Source organism: Euprymna scolopes, chromosome 7, assembly GCF_053919585.1.
Source record: "Euprymna scolopes isolate OS-2025 chromosome 7, ASM5391958v1, whole genome shotgun sequence".
Taxonomy (NCBI): Eukaryota; Metazoa; Mollusca; class Cephalopoda; order Sepiida; family Sepiolidae; genus Euprymna; species Euprymna scolopes.
In genome coordinates, this window is record NC_136488.1 from 105,215,412 (window position 1) to 105,233,459 (window position 18,048).

The following is an 18,048-nucleotide window of genomic DNA, read 5'->3' on the forward strand; positions in this document are numbered from 1 at the left end:
TTGTTGGCTGAAAATAGTCCTCACACAGTTTATCGGTGTATGAACGCAGTGTACATTTTCATAATAAAACTTCCTCCAGTTTTCAAATGATCATGTGGAGGGTGCATGATGTCATAATTAGAGTAAGAGAGGATTTCATTAAGTGAGCATTTTTTCTGTTTGAGCAGTTCAATCAGCATGGGAAATTTTTTCTCCAAAAGAATATTCCAGGAGCTGTTTAATGGAAGCTGGTCCAGTAAACTGAACAGATGATTATTAGTGTACACTATTACAGTATATTATTCTTTTGTGTGTTTTTGGTGCATATATGTGGGTGTGCATATGTGTTTTTATGTGTATGTGTGTGTATTCATAAATATGTACGTGTTTGTGTTCATTCCAAATGTATTTGCCATCATCAATTACTAAAATGTTTTATTAATGGCCATTTATTTTTACAATTCAAATATTTTAAAACGTTTTTGCCCTAACATTTTCCTTTTCAGCTAAATTTTTGTGGTTTTCTTTTCAAATGTCAATTTTTATAACCTGAATCTACCTTAAAAATAAAAAAAACACTTTATCCATAGTTTCAGATGAAATATCAGCACCAGTAATAAACAGTTTGCTAATGTTCCTTAAAAATGATTCCTAAACACAAATATTGCGATTCTGCTTGTTCCGCTATGCTGTGGCGACTTATTTATTTTACTGGTGAGCAGACCTGAACATTGTTAGGCCTGCAGGCTTCTGTCATATCAACTATCTCAAACATGAATAAATTAAACTTCAATAAGTAAAAAGTTAGAAATTTATTTCAAAAACATTTTTTCGCAATCATGGGAAACTAAAGAAATAATTTAAAGACATAAAGATTGATTCATCTGAAATTTAAAACATTTTTATTTATTTTTCAGCTATTAAAAAAAAAAAATTAATCGCTCAAAATTCTATGATATAATTTTTAAATGTTTTGATAATTAAACTAATAATAATAAAAATAATTCAACAAAAACTTAACTAAAAGTTTTGCAAGAATAATCTAAATATTTTTATAATTTACATTTTTCGATTTAAGAATATTTTAAAACGAAAATGTATCAGCATTTTTAATATTAAAACTTTTCAGATGTTAATGGAATATTATATTGAGAATTCATCCATTAAACATTAAAGTGTGAATTAAAAATCAATATATTCCATTTAAACATTTTTCCATTAAAATTTCTTTTAACCATTTTTGAAAATAGTCATTTAATGAATAAGTACAGAACATTTGAAATCTATTTTAATTGATTTTATTTTATTGCTTCCAAATGTTAATTGGAAAGAACTTATGGTCTCAGATTTTTTACCTTAACAACATTAGATTAAATGCCAATCAATGTCTTTTCTGATGAGACAATCTTATTTTAAAAAAAAAAAATCTGTATGAAAAGTGATAAAGATATAATACCATAGATTATATGGGTGCTTAGCAGTGTATAGAATCTTATCTTTCTATAAAATTATTTTCTGAAAAGGTAATTTGCCTAATATATTATTAATGTTATATTTTTGCAATCCAGTTTTGTTTTAATTGATTAATTTTTTTTTTATTAATACTGGTAGATGTGTATATTAAAACATGTTTTTGTAATTTGTGGCATATGATTTTGTTCATGTTGACTTGTTTTATTGTGAAACTGTTTCTGTTTGTTTCCAGTTATTTGTATAGATCATCAGCTCAATTCATTTTGTTTGTGCCTTTTTTTCCTTTGCCGAAGCAAAGGAGGTAACGCTGATTGGTTTTTATGGTAATTCAAATGAGTAAGAAAAAAAAGCACACAAAAACTTCTAATGAGTTGAACTGATGTTTTTTGTTTTGTTATTTTTATTTTATTTGTGCCAATGAGTAAATTTCTAAATAAATTATGAATCCTGCCTGAGTTTTTCTCATTACAGAATTTCTTGGATCACTTTGGTTTGTTTTTGTAATGTTTTCACAGTCTTTCGTCCCTCTCACACCTTTGCACTTTTCCAAACTTAAATCCAAAATTGATCAATCTGTGAAATATTTACATATTTATTTTTAACAACTTACAACCTTTTTTGAATCATGATCCAAATAAATACCATATACAAAGGTATTATATTGTTTACATCTGTTTCAAGACAGTGTTTATTCAAAATTAAACAATGAGTGATAGTATTTTTTAAAGATTGCATCATCCTCGGAACAAAATCTTCGTAAATGCTCAGCAGAAAATACAAACATAACAATGTTCAAAAAGTTATATATTCTTCTAAAAGCAAAACAAAAGTCACCTAAATACATTCATTGTCAAATACTTCAATAAAACTGATTAATTATTAAAATTAATTTCACATCCAAATACATATTATAATCCAAAGGACAGGTATAAAAGACACATTTATATATTTTTTCCTCCATAGCAATGATCTTGGAATAAATTTTACAAAATTTATTTTTAATCTTATATATAAATTGTGCATTGGTGTTTGGTAGCTTTCATTAATGTTTTTGATATACGGCATAATCACATTGACATAATCATTAGATCATTGAAGTTAAGAATCATTAAGCCTGGTCAGTACTAAAATGGGTGACCATTTGGGAATACCAAGTGCTGCATGTATATGCTTTCCACTTTTCTCAGCATTGTTTCCAGTCATCCTGAATTTCTTGCCACACGAATCAAACAATGCAGACTCAGGAGAGGAGTGGTTACAGATTGTGCAACCTTTGCCTCAACATTCAGAATGTGTCATCCATCATCCTTCTAGAATAATCAGATGGTTCTTGTCATTCCGGCAAAATATTTTGTTTTATTTGTAAATAATTACCTTGATCTTTTTTTTTTTTTTTCATAAAATATCCCAAACAATAATTACTTCTTATCAAAAGCATTTATATTTAAGTTAATTTAATAAAAACACACACATATATAACTATTTTATGGGACAGTTATTAGGAAGAGAAATGTCTTGGAATAATAACGAATCTTTGCAACATTGGTTAACTGATTCTTCAGTTCTAACCGATTTTCTGAATCGCAGCTCATCACAAGTTCTGTTGTGTTGATGACACATAGCAGTAATTTGTTCTTTCTTCTCTTTATAAATATACACATTAGATACAATAAAGTGTCATCAGATAGTTACATAATCTATTGTGTGAGAAAAGAAAGTCAGATTTTTTGTCTGTGTGTCCAGCAGGATGTCAGAAACAACACAAGATACACTTGGAATATATATATTACTTGATTGGAATTCATTATTGAAATGAGTATTATTTCTTAATCTATTTATTGCGGACTATTATCCTCATCTTTCTTAGTTGTTGTTTCACAACATTTCAGCCAACTATTCCTCTGGCCTTCGTCAGGTGGTCACCACGACGGGATAGGAACTCCGAATCTCCTAACTGCATTCTCAGCAATTACTGCCATCCATAGTTGTTGTCGTCTCACCACGTTTTTGACTAAGTAAGCCTCTGGCCAGTTTTGGGTAGGATTGAAACTGCTATCTTCATTCAATTCTCACCTGGAACCATAGAGATTCAATGTCTCTATCCACTGTGCCACGGGCCCCGAATCGCTATGATTTTTTTCTTGTTTTAGGTTTTTCTTATTTACAGTATATTTTTCTTTATAATAAACATAATTCCATGTCCTTCGTAGGAGACGTCCAGAAAATGTTTGCTTCCTTTGCAGACCAAAAACCTAAGCAGTTGTCTCTAGCTTACTATTTGCCACATACTTCCTTTCTAATGTTATTTCTTTAACATGTTAACTTTATTTTCACATGCTCACTCTTGTTACATAGGTAGCCCTGCTAGTGTTATATAAATAAAGCTTTCTAAGTGTTTATTTTTATAATTACATTTATGAGCAAAACTTGATCTAGATTCCCATGTTTGTTGTTAACTGCCTGCTTATCTATGTGTGTGTGTATATATATATATATATATGTAAATTCATTTTATTTTTGTTACTTTTTTATTGTTTCATGTTGTCTTTTCTTTTGTTTTTCAATGTGTGTTTATGTTTGTTACCGCATCTGTTAAAATAAGAACTTGTGTGAATTTACAGTTAAATAATGTATTTGTTGATTCATTATCTACTTGTTCATTTTTATTGTCTCATTCATGTTGTCTGTTTTCTATTTTGTTTCACAGTGTGTATTTTATGTTGGTCTTGTGATTAAACTTGTTGAATATGTGATTTTAAAAACAAGTGTTGATTAACACATTTAAAACCAGTTTTTAGACATTGCAATCTTGAAGTCTCATAAATTCTAACAAAGTAAATCAACCTTTAATGTTATTGTTGGTTTTCTTCATAAATTATAATGCAAATAATAGAAATAACTTTTTCCTATATTTATGTTTCCAATGTAATTGTTTCAATGTATGTGAATTGTCTTTCTGAAATAGTAAATTAAATACCGCTCCATTTATTTTTCCTTACTCCTGTTTTGTTTTTTGTTTTTATATTTACTATACGTTTCTGTTTCAACTGTTTGCAATATAAACAAAAGTTAATAAATTTAATTAAAAAAAGTTTGATTTTTCATTTCATAAAAAAACAATATTGGCATTATTTGTATTTCTAATGAAATTTCTTTTTTGTTTGTAGTATGATATAAACGGCGTTTCAGTTCCTTCACGTAAGTTTTCTTCATTTTATCTTCAACCATCAAAACAAGCATCTTTATTATATTTACAGTTAACACGAGATCAATGAAAAAGTTTATTTTTTCAATTATATATGTGTATATTGTTATGAGCTGGGAGAAGCCAGTGTTCAGGTGTGAAAAATCTATGACTCTACTAATTGGCAGCTTCTCCCAACATTGCTCACAACACATGAATGAAAAAAAAAAAGAAATACAAAAGCATATGTGAGTCATAAGAGTTATGGCCTTTTTGAACATTTCGTCTGGTTCAAGATCAGTTATCCTCACAAGATTTCCAAGTGATGCACACGGATGGCAAAAATGGACAGAACATATGAACAACCACGAATATATACATAAGAATACTTTTTATTACAAGGGTTCAATCTTGCAAAATTAATATACAATGAATCAAGAGAACATATGAACAACCACGAATATATACATAAGAATACTTTTTATTACAAGGGTTCAATCTTGCAAAATTAATATACAATGAATCAAGAGAAGGGGAAGAGGCAAATACAAAGAACAAAAAAATTATTTTATTGAATTCTAAATAAAGGAGAAGCTTGTTATATATAGTATGAATTTATTTAGAATACAATAAAGTTTCCCCCCAACCTTCTATAATTCCTCTTAATCTTTTTCGTCCCTAATGAACTCTACGCTAAGCGCCACATCTTCCCCATGCTACCTAGCACCTTCTCTACTCTTCTGATGAGAAGCATTAGGCTTCCAAATTCCTTGGCATAAAGGATCTCTTCTATCCCCCAAATTTTGCTTGTATTCCATTATTCAATAAATGATCCATTCTATATCTACCAATATATAGTTTTGTGACTTCATTTCATACTCTTGTCCTATTATATATATATATATATATATATATATATATATATATATATATATATATATATATATATATATATATATGAAGGATTTTAATAGCACTAGGGGAAATGCCATTATTGAAATTGAGGACTTTTTTTTTTTTTTTTTTTTTTTTTGACGTTTAATCGATAAGAAATACTACAAAACCAAACCAGTATGTAGTTCAAATTATTTGAACCGAATGAAAGGGGAAAAACGTATGAAAAAGGGGGGATAAAAAGAATTAAATTAACGAAGATATCTTTCGGACGATTCTTTTCAACTGTAACATCGGTGGATTTAAGAGATTAAAAAAAAAATAATATCGAGGTCTAAAGACCAAAATTAACGAATGAGAGGGTGGAATTAATAAATGAAGTTTGGAGAGACGGGGAAGCATTCTCAAACTACACCCATCAGTTCTAGATTATGGGTGTGTTCTTTTTGCTTACACAGAGTTGGTTTTCGTAAAATAATCGTGACCGCTTCAAGAATTTTCAAATGTATTCTCAAGCGGGCTCTGTGTAAAATGGAGAATGCTCCATCTGTGTAACCTCCAGTGCAGACTTGACACTTTAATAAGTGTTCACCAATGGCCGAACTATATGTATATATATATATATATATATATATATATATATATATATATATATATATAGTTTCTTTTTCGAGGTGACTAATTTAAATTAAAATAAATCACAGGAAAATATTTTTATCATACAAATATATAGTTTATGCCAAAGATTAATTTTGGCGTTTGTAATTTAAATACAATTTCGGGCATATGCCCCCCAACTCCCAATCGCACATATATGATGTAATTTAAAGGTCCAATTTTCACACGCTTTATGCAATAAATTAGGCTGTACTTTGGCAATAATGTATCAAATGTTGTCTTCTAAGTGGCCTTTTGTGTCTGCTTTATCAGCATAAATGTGAGACTACATATTGCCAAAGAAAATAATTTACTCAGTTTTAATCGCACGCAATGGCCAGTTGACAGATCCATTTTGTGAAATCATTCGTTCATCAAATGTTTAAAAATGATTATCAAAATAAATTTGCACAATTTCCAAATGTTGTTCAAGTGTCAATAGCTTCATGATGAATTGCCAAATCAAGCTGAAATCAACATAACCAACAGTTGCCAAATGTACAATTAAAGAAAATAGAGTTAGCAATTTAAAGTTTGGTGCCTCTGCCTCTAAAAAACACACCCTATATATATATATATATATATATATATATATATATATATATATATATATATATATATATATATATATATATATATATGAGAGAGATAAAGAGATAGATACAGATATATATATAGGGAGATAAATATTTGTAGGGCTCTTAAACAAGAATTTTTCTGAATAAGAATGACACAATGAAGATATGAGGTCATTAAGAACAACACGCCAACCTATGTATATGTTTTTGCAGGTGTTTTCCATTTGAAAAAAAAACATTCTATTAAAAAAAGAGAAAATATACATCACTGTTTATTGTTATTTAAATGACCCAACACTGCCACCACGTGTGTTTGTGCTATGTCGGAAGTGTTGTATGGACTGCAGGTGTTAAGGACTTGCCTTCTTTTGTGACACAGTGAATGGGAAGAAACTAATGTCCATCCATGCCATTTTTGTACTTTAAAACCAGTGTTGCATGACAAGTTTTCTTGGGTGAAATGAGAACTTTGTATATAATTTCTTCTGGGTTAGTTCGTAAATTGGGGGAACTTCTGTTTGTGGTTGAACTATCATCACAGATAAAACACATACGTTTATATGAAAATTATAGTTTTCATTATGCTTACATTGTCAGGCGGCTACAGATGGCACAAACTATTGATCGCATCATTTCCACTCTATGATTAACACTTGTAAGATTTACATTATAGCTTTAAGTTGCAATGTGCAACACGTAAAACTGTGGGAATTACAACATAAAACTAAGTTCCCAGGTTCCTTTCTGGAAGGAAAAAGAAAGAAATTTCTGAGAGAATAGAAAAGAGACAAAAAATGAATAACTATGCTGGTAACAGTCATGTTTTATTGCGAAACTTAATCACTATCAGCGAAATCAAACTATATTTTTTTTCTTTAATAAAATAAGTGTTGTTTTCAATAACTATGTTTTCTTCTGGTACACCACGGAGCCAACAACAATAAGATTGGATACGTGTATTCCTAAGACTGTTCAATTTTCATTTGAGAGGAATTACCCTAAACTGTCATTGCCAACTGCTCACGCGTTTTCCTATTTGCTGAGTCATAAATGCTGTATCGTTGTTTGATGCCATGCAAAGACGCTTGAGTGATTATCTTATCTGTGCTCCTGAATGGGCTTCATACTTACCGGATCTTGACCCCACTTCTCCAGTTTTTATCTGTGGGTATCTCAAAGATAATGTCTATAAAAAGAATCCCCAGACTATTGCTGAATTTTAGAGGGCCATCACGGATAAAATCAGGATGGTGCTAAAAATATGTCAGTGTCATTTTAGCAGTCGCCTTATAAATGAGAAAAAATGGAATGGTTTTTGGATGTATTCTTCTCTGACGAAAATTCATAGAAGAAATTTTCCACAAAATATAAGAAATATTATCGTTTTACCTAACCTGTTGAAGGTTATATTAAATCAGAATATTGTCATTTTACCATAACTTGTTGGAGGCCATGTTGAATCAAAATATTGCTATTATTTGAAAAATTGCTTTACTGAAAAACATTTAAGTAATTAATAAATTTTCTCTTTTTTTTGTTACAGTAAATGAAGTCACAAATTCAGAAACCACAAATCTATCTGGTTCTGAACAAAGCCAAAGTGACAATGCCACACCTGTTACACGAGAACCAGGTATCATGGCAGGTGAGTTAGTTTTCTTTTGTTTTTTTTTTTTGTTTGTTTTTTTGTTTTGTTTTTTTTTTTGGGGGGGGAGCTTTTATCTCCACTTGCTCCTTGCAAGGTGTTAATTATATTCAATCTATTCTATTACTGAAGTAAGGAAATTCCAGAATATAACAAAAAGTTAGAAATCAGTTGTAATTAAATCTTTCAAATTTTTTAAACTATATATTTTATTATATATAAGATATATACACATCAGTTTTTGATATCACATTGTCAATGGACGCAAATCTCTTTCTCTGTAATATTCTTTTGAGGTCCACAAACAGTCACTGGGGGTCAGATCTGAAGAATAGGATGTAAAGAGAGTTTTATTTTTATCCTTAGCTTTGTTATAATTTCATATATCAGTGTGTCGTCATTGTTTTAAACACAGCAAAAATACAACATAAATAAGACTAAAAGGCATGTGATGAAATAAAATGGTTTTTAAATCTATTATTTTTAATCATGGTTGACATTTTATTATGACTGAGTAAAAATGATTGACACTTTTTACTTTTTTTAAAGAGGATGCAAAATCTTTGAATTTATTCATAATCCAAATAATGTTTTGGGCGACAGGTGATGAAATTCTATTTAAGTTATCTAAATCTATATATCTATAAAAGTGAAAATGTCTGTGTGTGTGTCTGTGTGTACATTTCCCTACCAAATAACTCTGTCAATTTTCGGTCTACAAACTCGAAATTTGACGTATAGGATATTAAGATTTGGGAAAATCTTTTTAACCGGGTTTCAGCCAGAAATTTTGCTGTTATGGGGTCAAAGTTCAATGATTTGACCTTTGAAAACTCTACTAAACTCCTCTGCCAATTTTGTGTCTAAACACTTGAAATTTTAGACTTAGACATGGATCTAATTTTATAATTTCATTTGAGCCCAAAACAATAAATGCTAAGGGGTCATAATTGGGGCCAAAGTTTTAAAAAAAATTGACCTCTGCCAATTTTTAAATTTTACATAAAGGGTATTCAGACATGCAGCAAGCTTTTTAATCAGTTTTTGAGCGAAAATTTTGCTGTCAAGAGGTCAGAGTTGAAAGAGTTGACCTTTGCAGGCTCCACCAAATTCCTCCACCAATTTTGGGTCTAAACACTTGAAATTTTAGATGTAGGTTACTTGGACATGGGTCAAACATTTTAATTTGATTTGAGCCCAAAACAATAAATATTAAGGGGTCAAAATTGGGGTCAAAGTTTAAAAGAAATTGACCTCTGCTGTCTCTACCAATTGTTCTCTATGGTAGTTAAGGAACCCTATTATATAGAAAGGCATTAGCGTACATATTCACACTTTTTAACATATACATATGCATATAAAATTATGAACAGTACATAGGGCCCGAGCAAAGCTGGGCTGAACTGCTAGTTATGAATAAAAGTCAAAAATTCTTGTGCAAGTTTATGTTGAGACAGCTAGTCTGGTGTATAAAATTATCTTATTTTAACAGTTGGACCTAAATAGGATTTAAGCTGATATATCAAAATTCTAATAAGCCAATTTTCATTTGTTATTATTATACCATATTATTGACATTTTGTTTTTTTATTCTTTTTCAACAAGACATATTGCCACTTAATACATAAGGGGCTGCTATTTTGGATTATATCTAACGGAACCATTGGGAGTTGAACAGTGTTCACATTAAATTTAAACTTATGCAGCATAGTAGAGTTAAGAAAGCAGGAAACAGGGAGGGAATTCTAAAGTCTAGCAATCTGAGGGAAGAAACTATTAGAGTAGAAAACGTTTCAGCATCTAGGGATGTCAACAATGAAGGGGTGGGATTTTGTTATTTGTTGGGTTATGGGCATTTAGAGGCACAAGTGCTATGAGTATAATAATTATAATAACTCTGTTATAGTGTACTTAAAAATGATGCAGACAACTGATAAGATGAAGCATTTTTCAATTATAACCAAAGAATCAAAATTAGCATTGTATGAAAACCTACAAATGTTTTTGTTTCGCTCAGTAAAAGCTTATTGGGCTTAATACAATGGTTAACATTCTCTTTTCCATTTTATCAGCAACTTATGTTTACATTTGCTTCCACTCCTCCCTATTAAAGTCATACTTTATTGCCTATTCATTGACTTACATCTTTCCCTATGAAGTCCCTTTTTTTCAGTTTATATATGTTTATGGTTCACGTTTCCTTTTCATATCTGAATGTTTATTATTATTATGAGAATTTTTCTGGTTCTGTAATTTTTTTAACTTTTGCTGTACCGGTTTGGCCCTCATTTTAAAACTGATATACAAGAGAGAGTTGTCTACCTTGCATCCCATAAAGGGGTAGAATGATCTGTTCTTGAAGGTGACGTTGATCATAGCAGTTTGAGATGTAAACAAAATTATTTGCTGAACCAGAGAAGTTAGCCGCTTTACATCAGCTAATCAGATTCGCACAGTGCCCAGATTGAGATGCTACCTTGCTGTTCTGCCGCTGTAAATTAATAAATAAGTTTGTAAATAAAGACGCTTTACTCATTAATTTTCCTAAATTATTTATTATGGATTCTGATAAGTTTCTTAAGAAAAAAGAAATGTTTTGCTTAGTTTAAATGGATTACAATCTTAATCTTAAAGTGAATTATTCCTGGAAAACACTGAATTCTAAGACATGGATGGCAATTAAGCTTTAAGCAGCCAAAAACCTTCTGCCATATTTAAACCATTGAGAACCATTGACAATGGTGTTGACCCTGAATTATTACAATTATCTCCCTTGCATTTACTTTTCAGTAACTTTAGGAAAAGAGTCTGTAATCTCAGTCTACCTACATTGAAAACAAAATCTTACTCTTTTTCTGGTGCTTCCATTAAAGTGAGCAGATGTTTTCCTCCAACTTCTAGGAACATGCTATCTCATACCCTAACAAAATTTGCTTCTAGGTTATGTCTTCTGATAGCAATTGCATAGACTCTCAAGAACACATAGTAACATTTAATTATTCATTGCTCATTCTCTATCTCTCACTCCAACAATATGGGTTCTTTCTCATTATATTTGGGACAGTAATGTATTCCTTCTTTAGTATTTATGTCTCTTGTTTTCCCCTTGGATGTTAGATTGTGTACACATTAGATGTTTTGTATCACTTTTTATGTTTTTATTTGAATAAATGTAAATCAAACCGTTTCTGCACCTTTTTTATTTTCTAACATCCGTGTGCGTTATCCACGGTAACGCAACATGCAAAATGACAATCTCGTGTGGCGGAAAGATGTAAGCAATCATGCGAAACATAAATAAAAGATAAAATATTTAATATTTCTGTGCCTTTTAGCACAAGGTGTATTCATATTTCCCTTTCACAATTGTCTCATTTGTTTTCTCTCCGTGTATTTGCAGCCATAATTGCTGGTGCTGTGGTTGGGTTGTTCGTATCCATTCTGCTGGCTATGTTTGTGGTGTATCGGATGCGTAAGAAGGATGAGGGCAGCTACCCACTGGATGAACCTACCAAAAATAATTACACATACACAAAGGCCCCAGACAAGGAGTTTTATGCCTGAACATAAAAAATGAAAGGTGTTTCACCTGTTTCAACCATTACTTTCATAATAAAAATAAGGTGCCCGAATGGTGCACTTTCTGCTGCTGCTGCTGCCGTAGTAGCCCCTCTTGCTATTACTACTACTACTACTACTACTACTACTATTAACTGTTATTATTACTACTATTACTACTACTACTATTACTATCCCTACAACAAAAAAAGTTCAAAGCTGCTTGTTTCAGGCAGGAACATTTTTTGACAGACTGTAAAGAAACAAAAAAAAAATTATAAAATCATCTTATCTTTTTCAATTAGTCGAGATTTTCCTTATAACTGGTTTGAATGTGAATCAAGACGCGCGATTGTGTCAAAGTTTTAAAATAAGAAAGATGAATGAACGATTACATTTTTGTAAAAAGTTAAAGAAAGAAAAAAAATTATTAAAAAGAAAACTATTAAAAAAATTTTTTTTAATAAAAAAAAAGAAATATAAAAGAAAAATTAAAAAAAAAAAGAAAGAAAGAAAATATCCTAAAATATTTAGCCAAATGAATGTCCGAAACTAAAAGAGAGGAAGTTCATATTTTGAAGGGCTAGGGGTGGGTGGGGATTTTACACCTGACTACTTATATGTAAATACCCTAAGATGGACAAATTGAAACAACAAAGAAGAAAAAAAGAAAGAAAACCTGGTGGACATTTATAAAAAATAATAAAACTCTTTTAAGAACTGACCTGCATGTGATTTTAAATGTGTATAATTTGACACTGGGGAGGGGAAGAGAAAGAAAAAATAAAACAAAAACTTTGAAGACGAGGCTGCAGATTCATCTTTCTGGCAGTAACCTCATCTTCAACTCTTTTTTTCCGTTCAGGAAATGTTTGTTTCGTGAGATATTGTGCAGGTTTTTCAAAACAAAAGTTTACCATTTTTTTTTTTTTTTTTAAATGGGAGGCTATGGATACAGAAAAAGAAGAATGGATAAAAACTGCATTTAAGGGATTAGCGCAAAACAACATTTTAAAATGGACAGTTTTCATTTCTTTCTTTTATTTTTCTCTAGTCATAAAAAAACACGAAACGAATATTTAAATTTTTTAAAAATGTTTTGCGTTTTTATACAAAGATGAGTATAACATTAAAGCATTTTTTGTCTAATAAAGTCTGAGAAAATTTTGGAATATTAATTTGAATGTTTAATTGTAATTGTATCATTGTGTCAAGCAATCATTAAGGTAACCAAAATGAAATTATAGAAATTTCTTTTTATCAGTTTAATAAGTTGATGAGGTTATAAATGGAAGATTTTCCCAATTAAATAGATTTCCTAGTCGCTGTAAATATTTTCTGAAAGAAACTCTAGTAAATTAGTTTTTAGTGAAAACAACATGCTGTAAGGAATCAAATATCGATTTGTCAGATTCTCAGCTATTTACGGCTTACGTCGAGTAGCAGATTTTTTTTATATGTTAAAAACATGATCAGTTAATTGTAATAAATGTTCAACACATTTATCAAAATTCTTCAAACATTAACAATAGGAGAAAATTATTTCCTTTTATTAATAAAGATTAACCAATGAAACTTTAGCAGTTGTCTTTCCTTGATGTCTTAACTTGTGTTAAAATTTAGATTATAAAACGAGCATGAGCAACTTTTATCTTATTATGATTAGATAAGTATTAGAAAGAAAAGAACGGTTCTTTCAAATGTCTAGCAGCACTCCCTGAAATGCAGTTTTATAAACCTCCACAAAAACATCTGTTTTCATCCTCTTTCTCTTAGCTACTTAACAAGTTTCTTTGCGTTCTTTTTTTTTTAAATAATCAAACAACAAAAGAATAACTTTTGGCCAAACAATCTACCCACCTGTGCTGTGTATATACAACCACACATATACGGACACACACATTCACACACATACAATTGTATATTTTATTACTTAAGATTTATTTTTCATTTTTCTCCATAGTTGCAAGGAACAAATCATTTTAATTAAACAAATCATCTTTATAACAAAAAAATTTTTTTTTAATATTTTAAAGTTTTCTTGCATATAAAATATTTCCAAAGAAAATTTTTTGTTCTAATTTTTTAACTCATCAAAAATACTATTTTCAGCATCTGTATTTTAAGTTTATAATATTTTCATACAAAAGAGGGTGCTTGAGAAAAATTGCTGTCTTTCAGTTGAGAGACTACTAAAAAAATTAACCATAATATCTGGATTTTGTTTAACTTTAATGCAAGCATGAAATTACTTTTTTATTATTGTAAAGGCTTAAAATTTACTATCAAATTTCAAGAAGTCATAATAAATATATGTCAGCTATTTTTTATCAATTAAAATGGCTGACATGTTTATTATCATGATATTTCGAAATTCAATAGTAATTTTGAGGCCTTTAAATTGTTATGTAATTTGTGACTTAAATGAATGTCTAAAGATAGAGGTCAAGTATTATGCTTTTTGTATTTCTAAACTAAAAGAAAACAAATTTTCTTATGCACCCCTGGTAATATTAAAGAACCAAATTTATAGTGTTTGTATGAATTTTTCCTTAACACAGGCTAATAGATTTCTTACATTTTTTATCCTGTTTTGTTTTGTTTTTACATGGTCGGCATTTTGTTTTAAATTATTAGCTTTAGTAAATATCACTTGATTCCAAATAATTTTTTTAAGACATCATACTTTTACATTTATAATTTTTTGTTTTGTTATTTTTTCTTAAGAAAACCAAATTGTTTTATATATTTCATCAGTTTGAAAGTTATGCAAAGTAAATCAAAAACGTTGAAAAAATTGGTAATACATATCACCAGTACATCTGAAACAAAGTGAACGAAATAGTTATAATTGTAACAAAAATATTTACTTAAAAATGGTGACCATCTTTTATGGGTGATATAAAATTCGTACAATTCAGTTTTTCCCTTTTGTACTATAGGGCACAACACTCACATTGCCTGTTTCTTAAGTCAATTTTTGTAAACAAAAATATGAAACGGTGACATTCAATATTTCAATAGGAATGGGTGAAAAATCTCATCTATTTCATTTGGTTTTTGCATCTTTGTGTAAACAAAATTGTACTTTTTGAATTGTAGTGAAATTAAGTCTTAAAAACTAGTAATTGTTGAATAAAAACAATATGTACGATAATCAAAATGAATAATTATGGTTAAAATAAGGGTCAAGACAAGAATAAAAACCCAATCAACCAAGAAAAACAAAAGGAAAGATTTTGTTATTCTTGTCTTAATCCAAAATAAAAATCCAACATATTTTGAAGCATAAATGATGAACATTTGATTTGTTCACTTAGATGTTGTGGGACAATGTCATAATGTGTATGATATTTCCCGGTTATACATTGAAAAATCCAAATGATCTATTGCGCTCATTTTTGCCAGTCACTATCATCTGTCCAATATCTCATGTTTCATCTGAATCTTAAAACTAATCTTTAATTAAAAATGTGAAAATCTAAAAATGTAGATTCCTCTTAATTAACCTTGTATGGCTTTTCCACTTTTACCTGATTAAGTGATTGCCATTGGTTTTCTACTCAATTCTTTCTAGACTCTCATGTACTTACAAGAGAAACCATGGCAAAGTTGCCAACATCTATAAGTGAAAGTTGTATGATGGAATCAACTGGATTCAAATTTGGCACACCCAGGTCATTAGTCCGCGTTAATCTCCACTTTCTCAATATCACTGACAATCATGTTTAAATGATTATGAAATTAGGGGGATTTTGAGACAGAAATTTATCTAGGGAGAGAAAGAAGCAAAATTATCTAACTTACATGACATATTTTGTTAGAATTTACATGTTGGACCTAAATAGCAATTCATCTGACAAATTCTTCCTTTTCATTTTTTTTTTTTATCCTTGCAGCATATTATTTACATTAAACTTATATAATTTGCTTCAGTTTCTTTCCAAAACTAATTATTCTGGTAAAGAGTATTACTATGAAGGTTATTTGAAATAATAGCTCAGAATGCAAAGGAGATTATTTCTATTTTTAGTTACCTCCCTTATTTTTATTTTTTCATCTCTTAGTGATGTCAAACATTTGACACTAAAATGACAATGTATCCCAGACTATGCCAGGTAGGTACAGCTTGTTTTGATAATAGCTGAAACGCTGTTGCTAGTAACTCAAAGTTAAAAAGCTAGTTACAATTGTTTTGACTAAAAATACAATTTAAAACCAAGTCATAACATTATCAATAATTTGCATGCAAGCCAAGTGAAATAAGTAAAATTTTTTACTGATCCCTTATGGTAAAATTGAACAATAAAAATGGTGCACATTCTTGAAAAATAAAGGATGAAGTCTGATCTAAATTAATGTTTACAATTTCAGTCGTTCAAATATGGAATGTGCCACATTTTACTAAATTTGAACAAAAATAAATTGAAACTGTTTTCTTGGATTTCCATTGGATATTCTGTTTTGAACCTTAAGCGACCCTTCATCTTCTTCTACGAGTGAATCTCATCCTTTTTTTCTTCTTCATGTCAGTTCAAATGCTTCAATTCTGGGCTGTGAACAAAACATTTCAAGTAGTTCAAAATGTAATGCAATTCACATTTTTTTTTTATATTGTTATTTTCCCGTCCCACAGAGTTTCTATTTGCATAATGTTTTCAAATGGAATATTGTTTAAATTTCATTTTTTTTTTTTTTTTAAATTTCAGCTCGAAACAACAATACACACTTGTGTAAGATTGAAATTATATATATATATATATATATATATATATATATATATATATATATATATATATATATACTATAAAAAAATATGCTTACAAATGTTAATTTCTATACATAGATTTAAGACGTCTGTATTTTTTTTAATTGTTTATTTAAAAAAATGGTCTTGACATATAATTAATTAGAATTGTGCATAGAAAAACAACATGGTGGCAAGAAAGCTTAAAAGAAGAATGATGTTGAAATTGTTTAAATTTTTCTTTTGGTGAAATTTCATCCATTTTTTTTATAAACAGAGGAAAGAATGCTGTTAAGAAATTTTTGGCTCTTTTATATGATATGCGTACAAGACAATTTTTGATTTTCTTTGTTTTAAGAACAAAAATAATAAGCCATAAGACTTTAAACTTGAATTCCAGTTAGAAATTACTTTCTAAGAGCTTAACAGCTGCATATGGACTTTCAAATGTCAAAGTATTCTGATAATAAAGACAAGTCGGCCATTTTAAAACTATTGATTAAAAAATTGCTGACTTGAGTTTAACATTGTGAAAATTTTATTATAAAATAATTTTTTAGCATCTGCTTCTTATTTACATGTAAATTTACTCTTGCATCGAGTTTGGATGAATTACCTCCCCTTAAATTTAGTAAATGAATATTGACAGCATTACGGCCGTGTTAACTAAGGAACTTTTGCTTTTAAACATTAATTCAGTAATGTTGAAAAGCGAAAATACAAGTACTATGCTTATTTTTTTTGCTTCTAGACCAAAGAAAAACTGTCGTTTAGTAAAGTGTTTCTGTTGTATAAAAAAGTTTCTTAAAAATTCTCCTCTTCCACTACTTAATTAAAAAAAAAAAATGTCATCCCTCTTCCCTCCACACAAAAAATGGCGTTGTGATTGTCGTGGTTTCCAATCTGCAACAATTCTTCTGGATATGTGTTTATTTTTAAAAAAATTAATAAAAACCCTCCAGCATTTAAATTCTTTAAAGAACAAAAAATGATGGAGTCTTGTGAACGACGACTGATTTAATTCCTGCTTTCTTCCTCGTAACTATCGCAAACATTTTTTTTTTTTGAGGGGGTTGTTATTTTTCTTTTTGTTTTCTTTCTTTTTTTTATTGTTGTTGTTCTTTTTCTTTTAAAAGAGAAACAAAGTAACAAAGAAAAACAATTGGTGAACAAAATATCCAAATATATTATTTTTTTAATGCGCTTCCCTCATTGGGTTTTTTACGTTTGCACACTGTAAATGGGAATATTATTATTAACTATTATTATTATTACTATTGTCATTATTATTATTATTATTATTGTCAGGGCTAATTCTGACCGTTGCCTCCAT

The 18,048-nt window shown here is 29.4% G+C and overlaps 1 protein-coding gene across 1 annotated transcript in view; it reads left to right on the forward strand.

The window, feature by feature from the left end:
- Positions 1-12,346, forward strand: part of LOC145279873 (uncharacterized) — a 266,143-nt gene extending 253,797 nt beyond the window's left edge. The window contains exons 7-9 of the mRNA XM_080131330.1: positions 4,620-4,650; positions 8,309-8,410; positions 11,811-12,346. Coding sequence (XP_079987456.1) covers positions 4,620-4,650; positions 8,309-8,410; positions 11,811-11,974 — 297 coding nt within the window. The 3' untranslated portion in view covers positions 11,975-12,346. The remainder of the gene's footprint in view (positions 1-4,619; positions 4,651-8,308; positions 8,411-11,810) is intronic.
- The last annotated feature ends 5,702 nt before the right edge of the window (positions 12,347-18,048 follow it).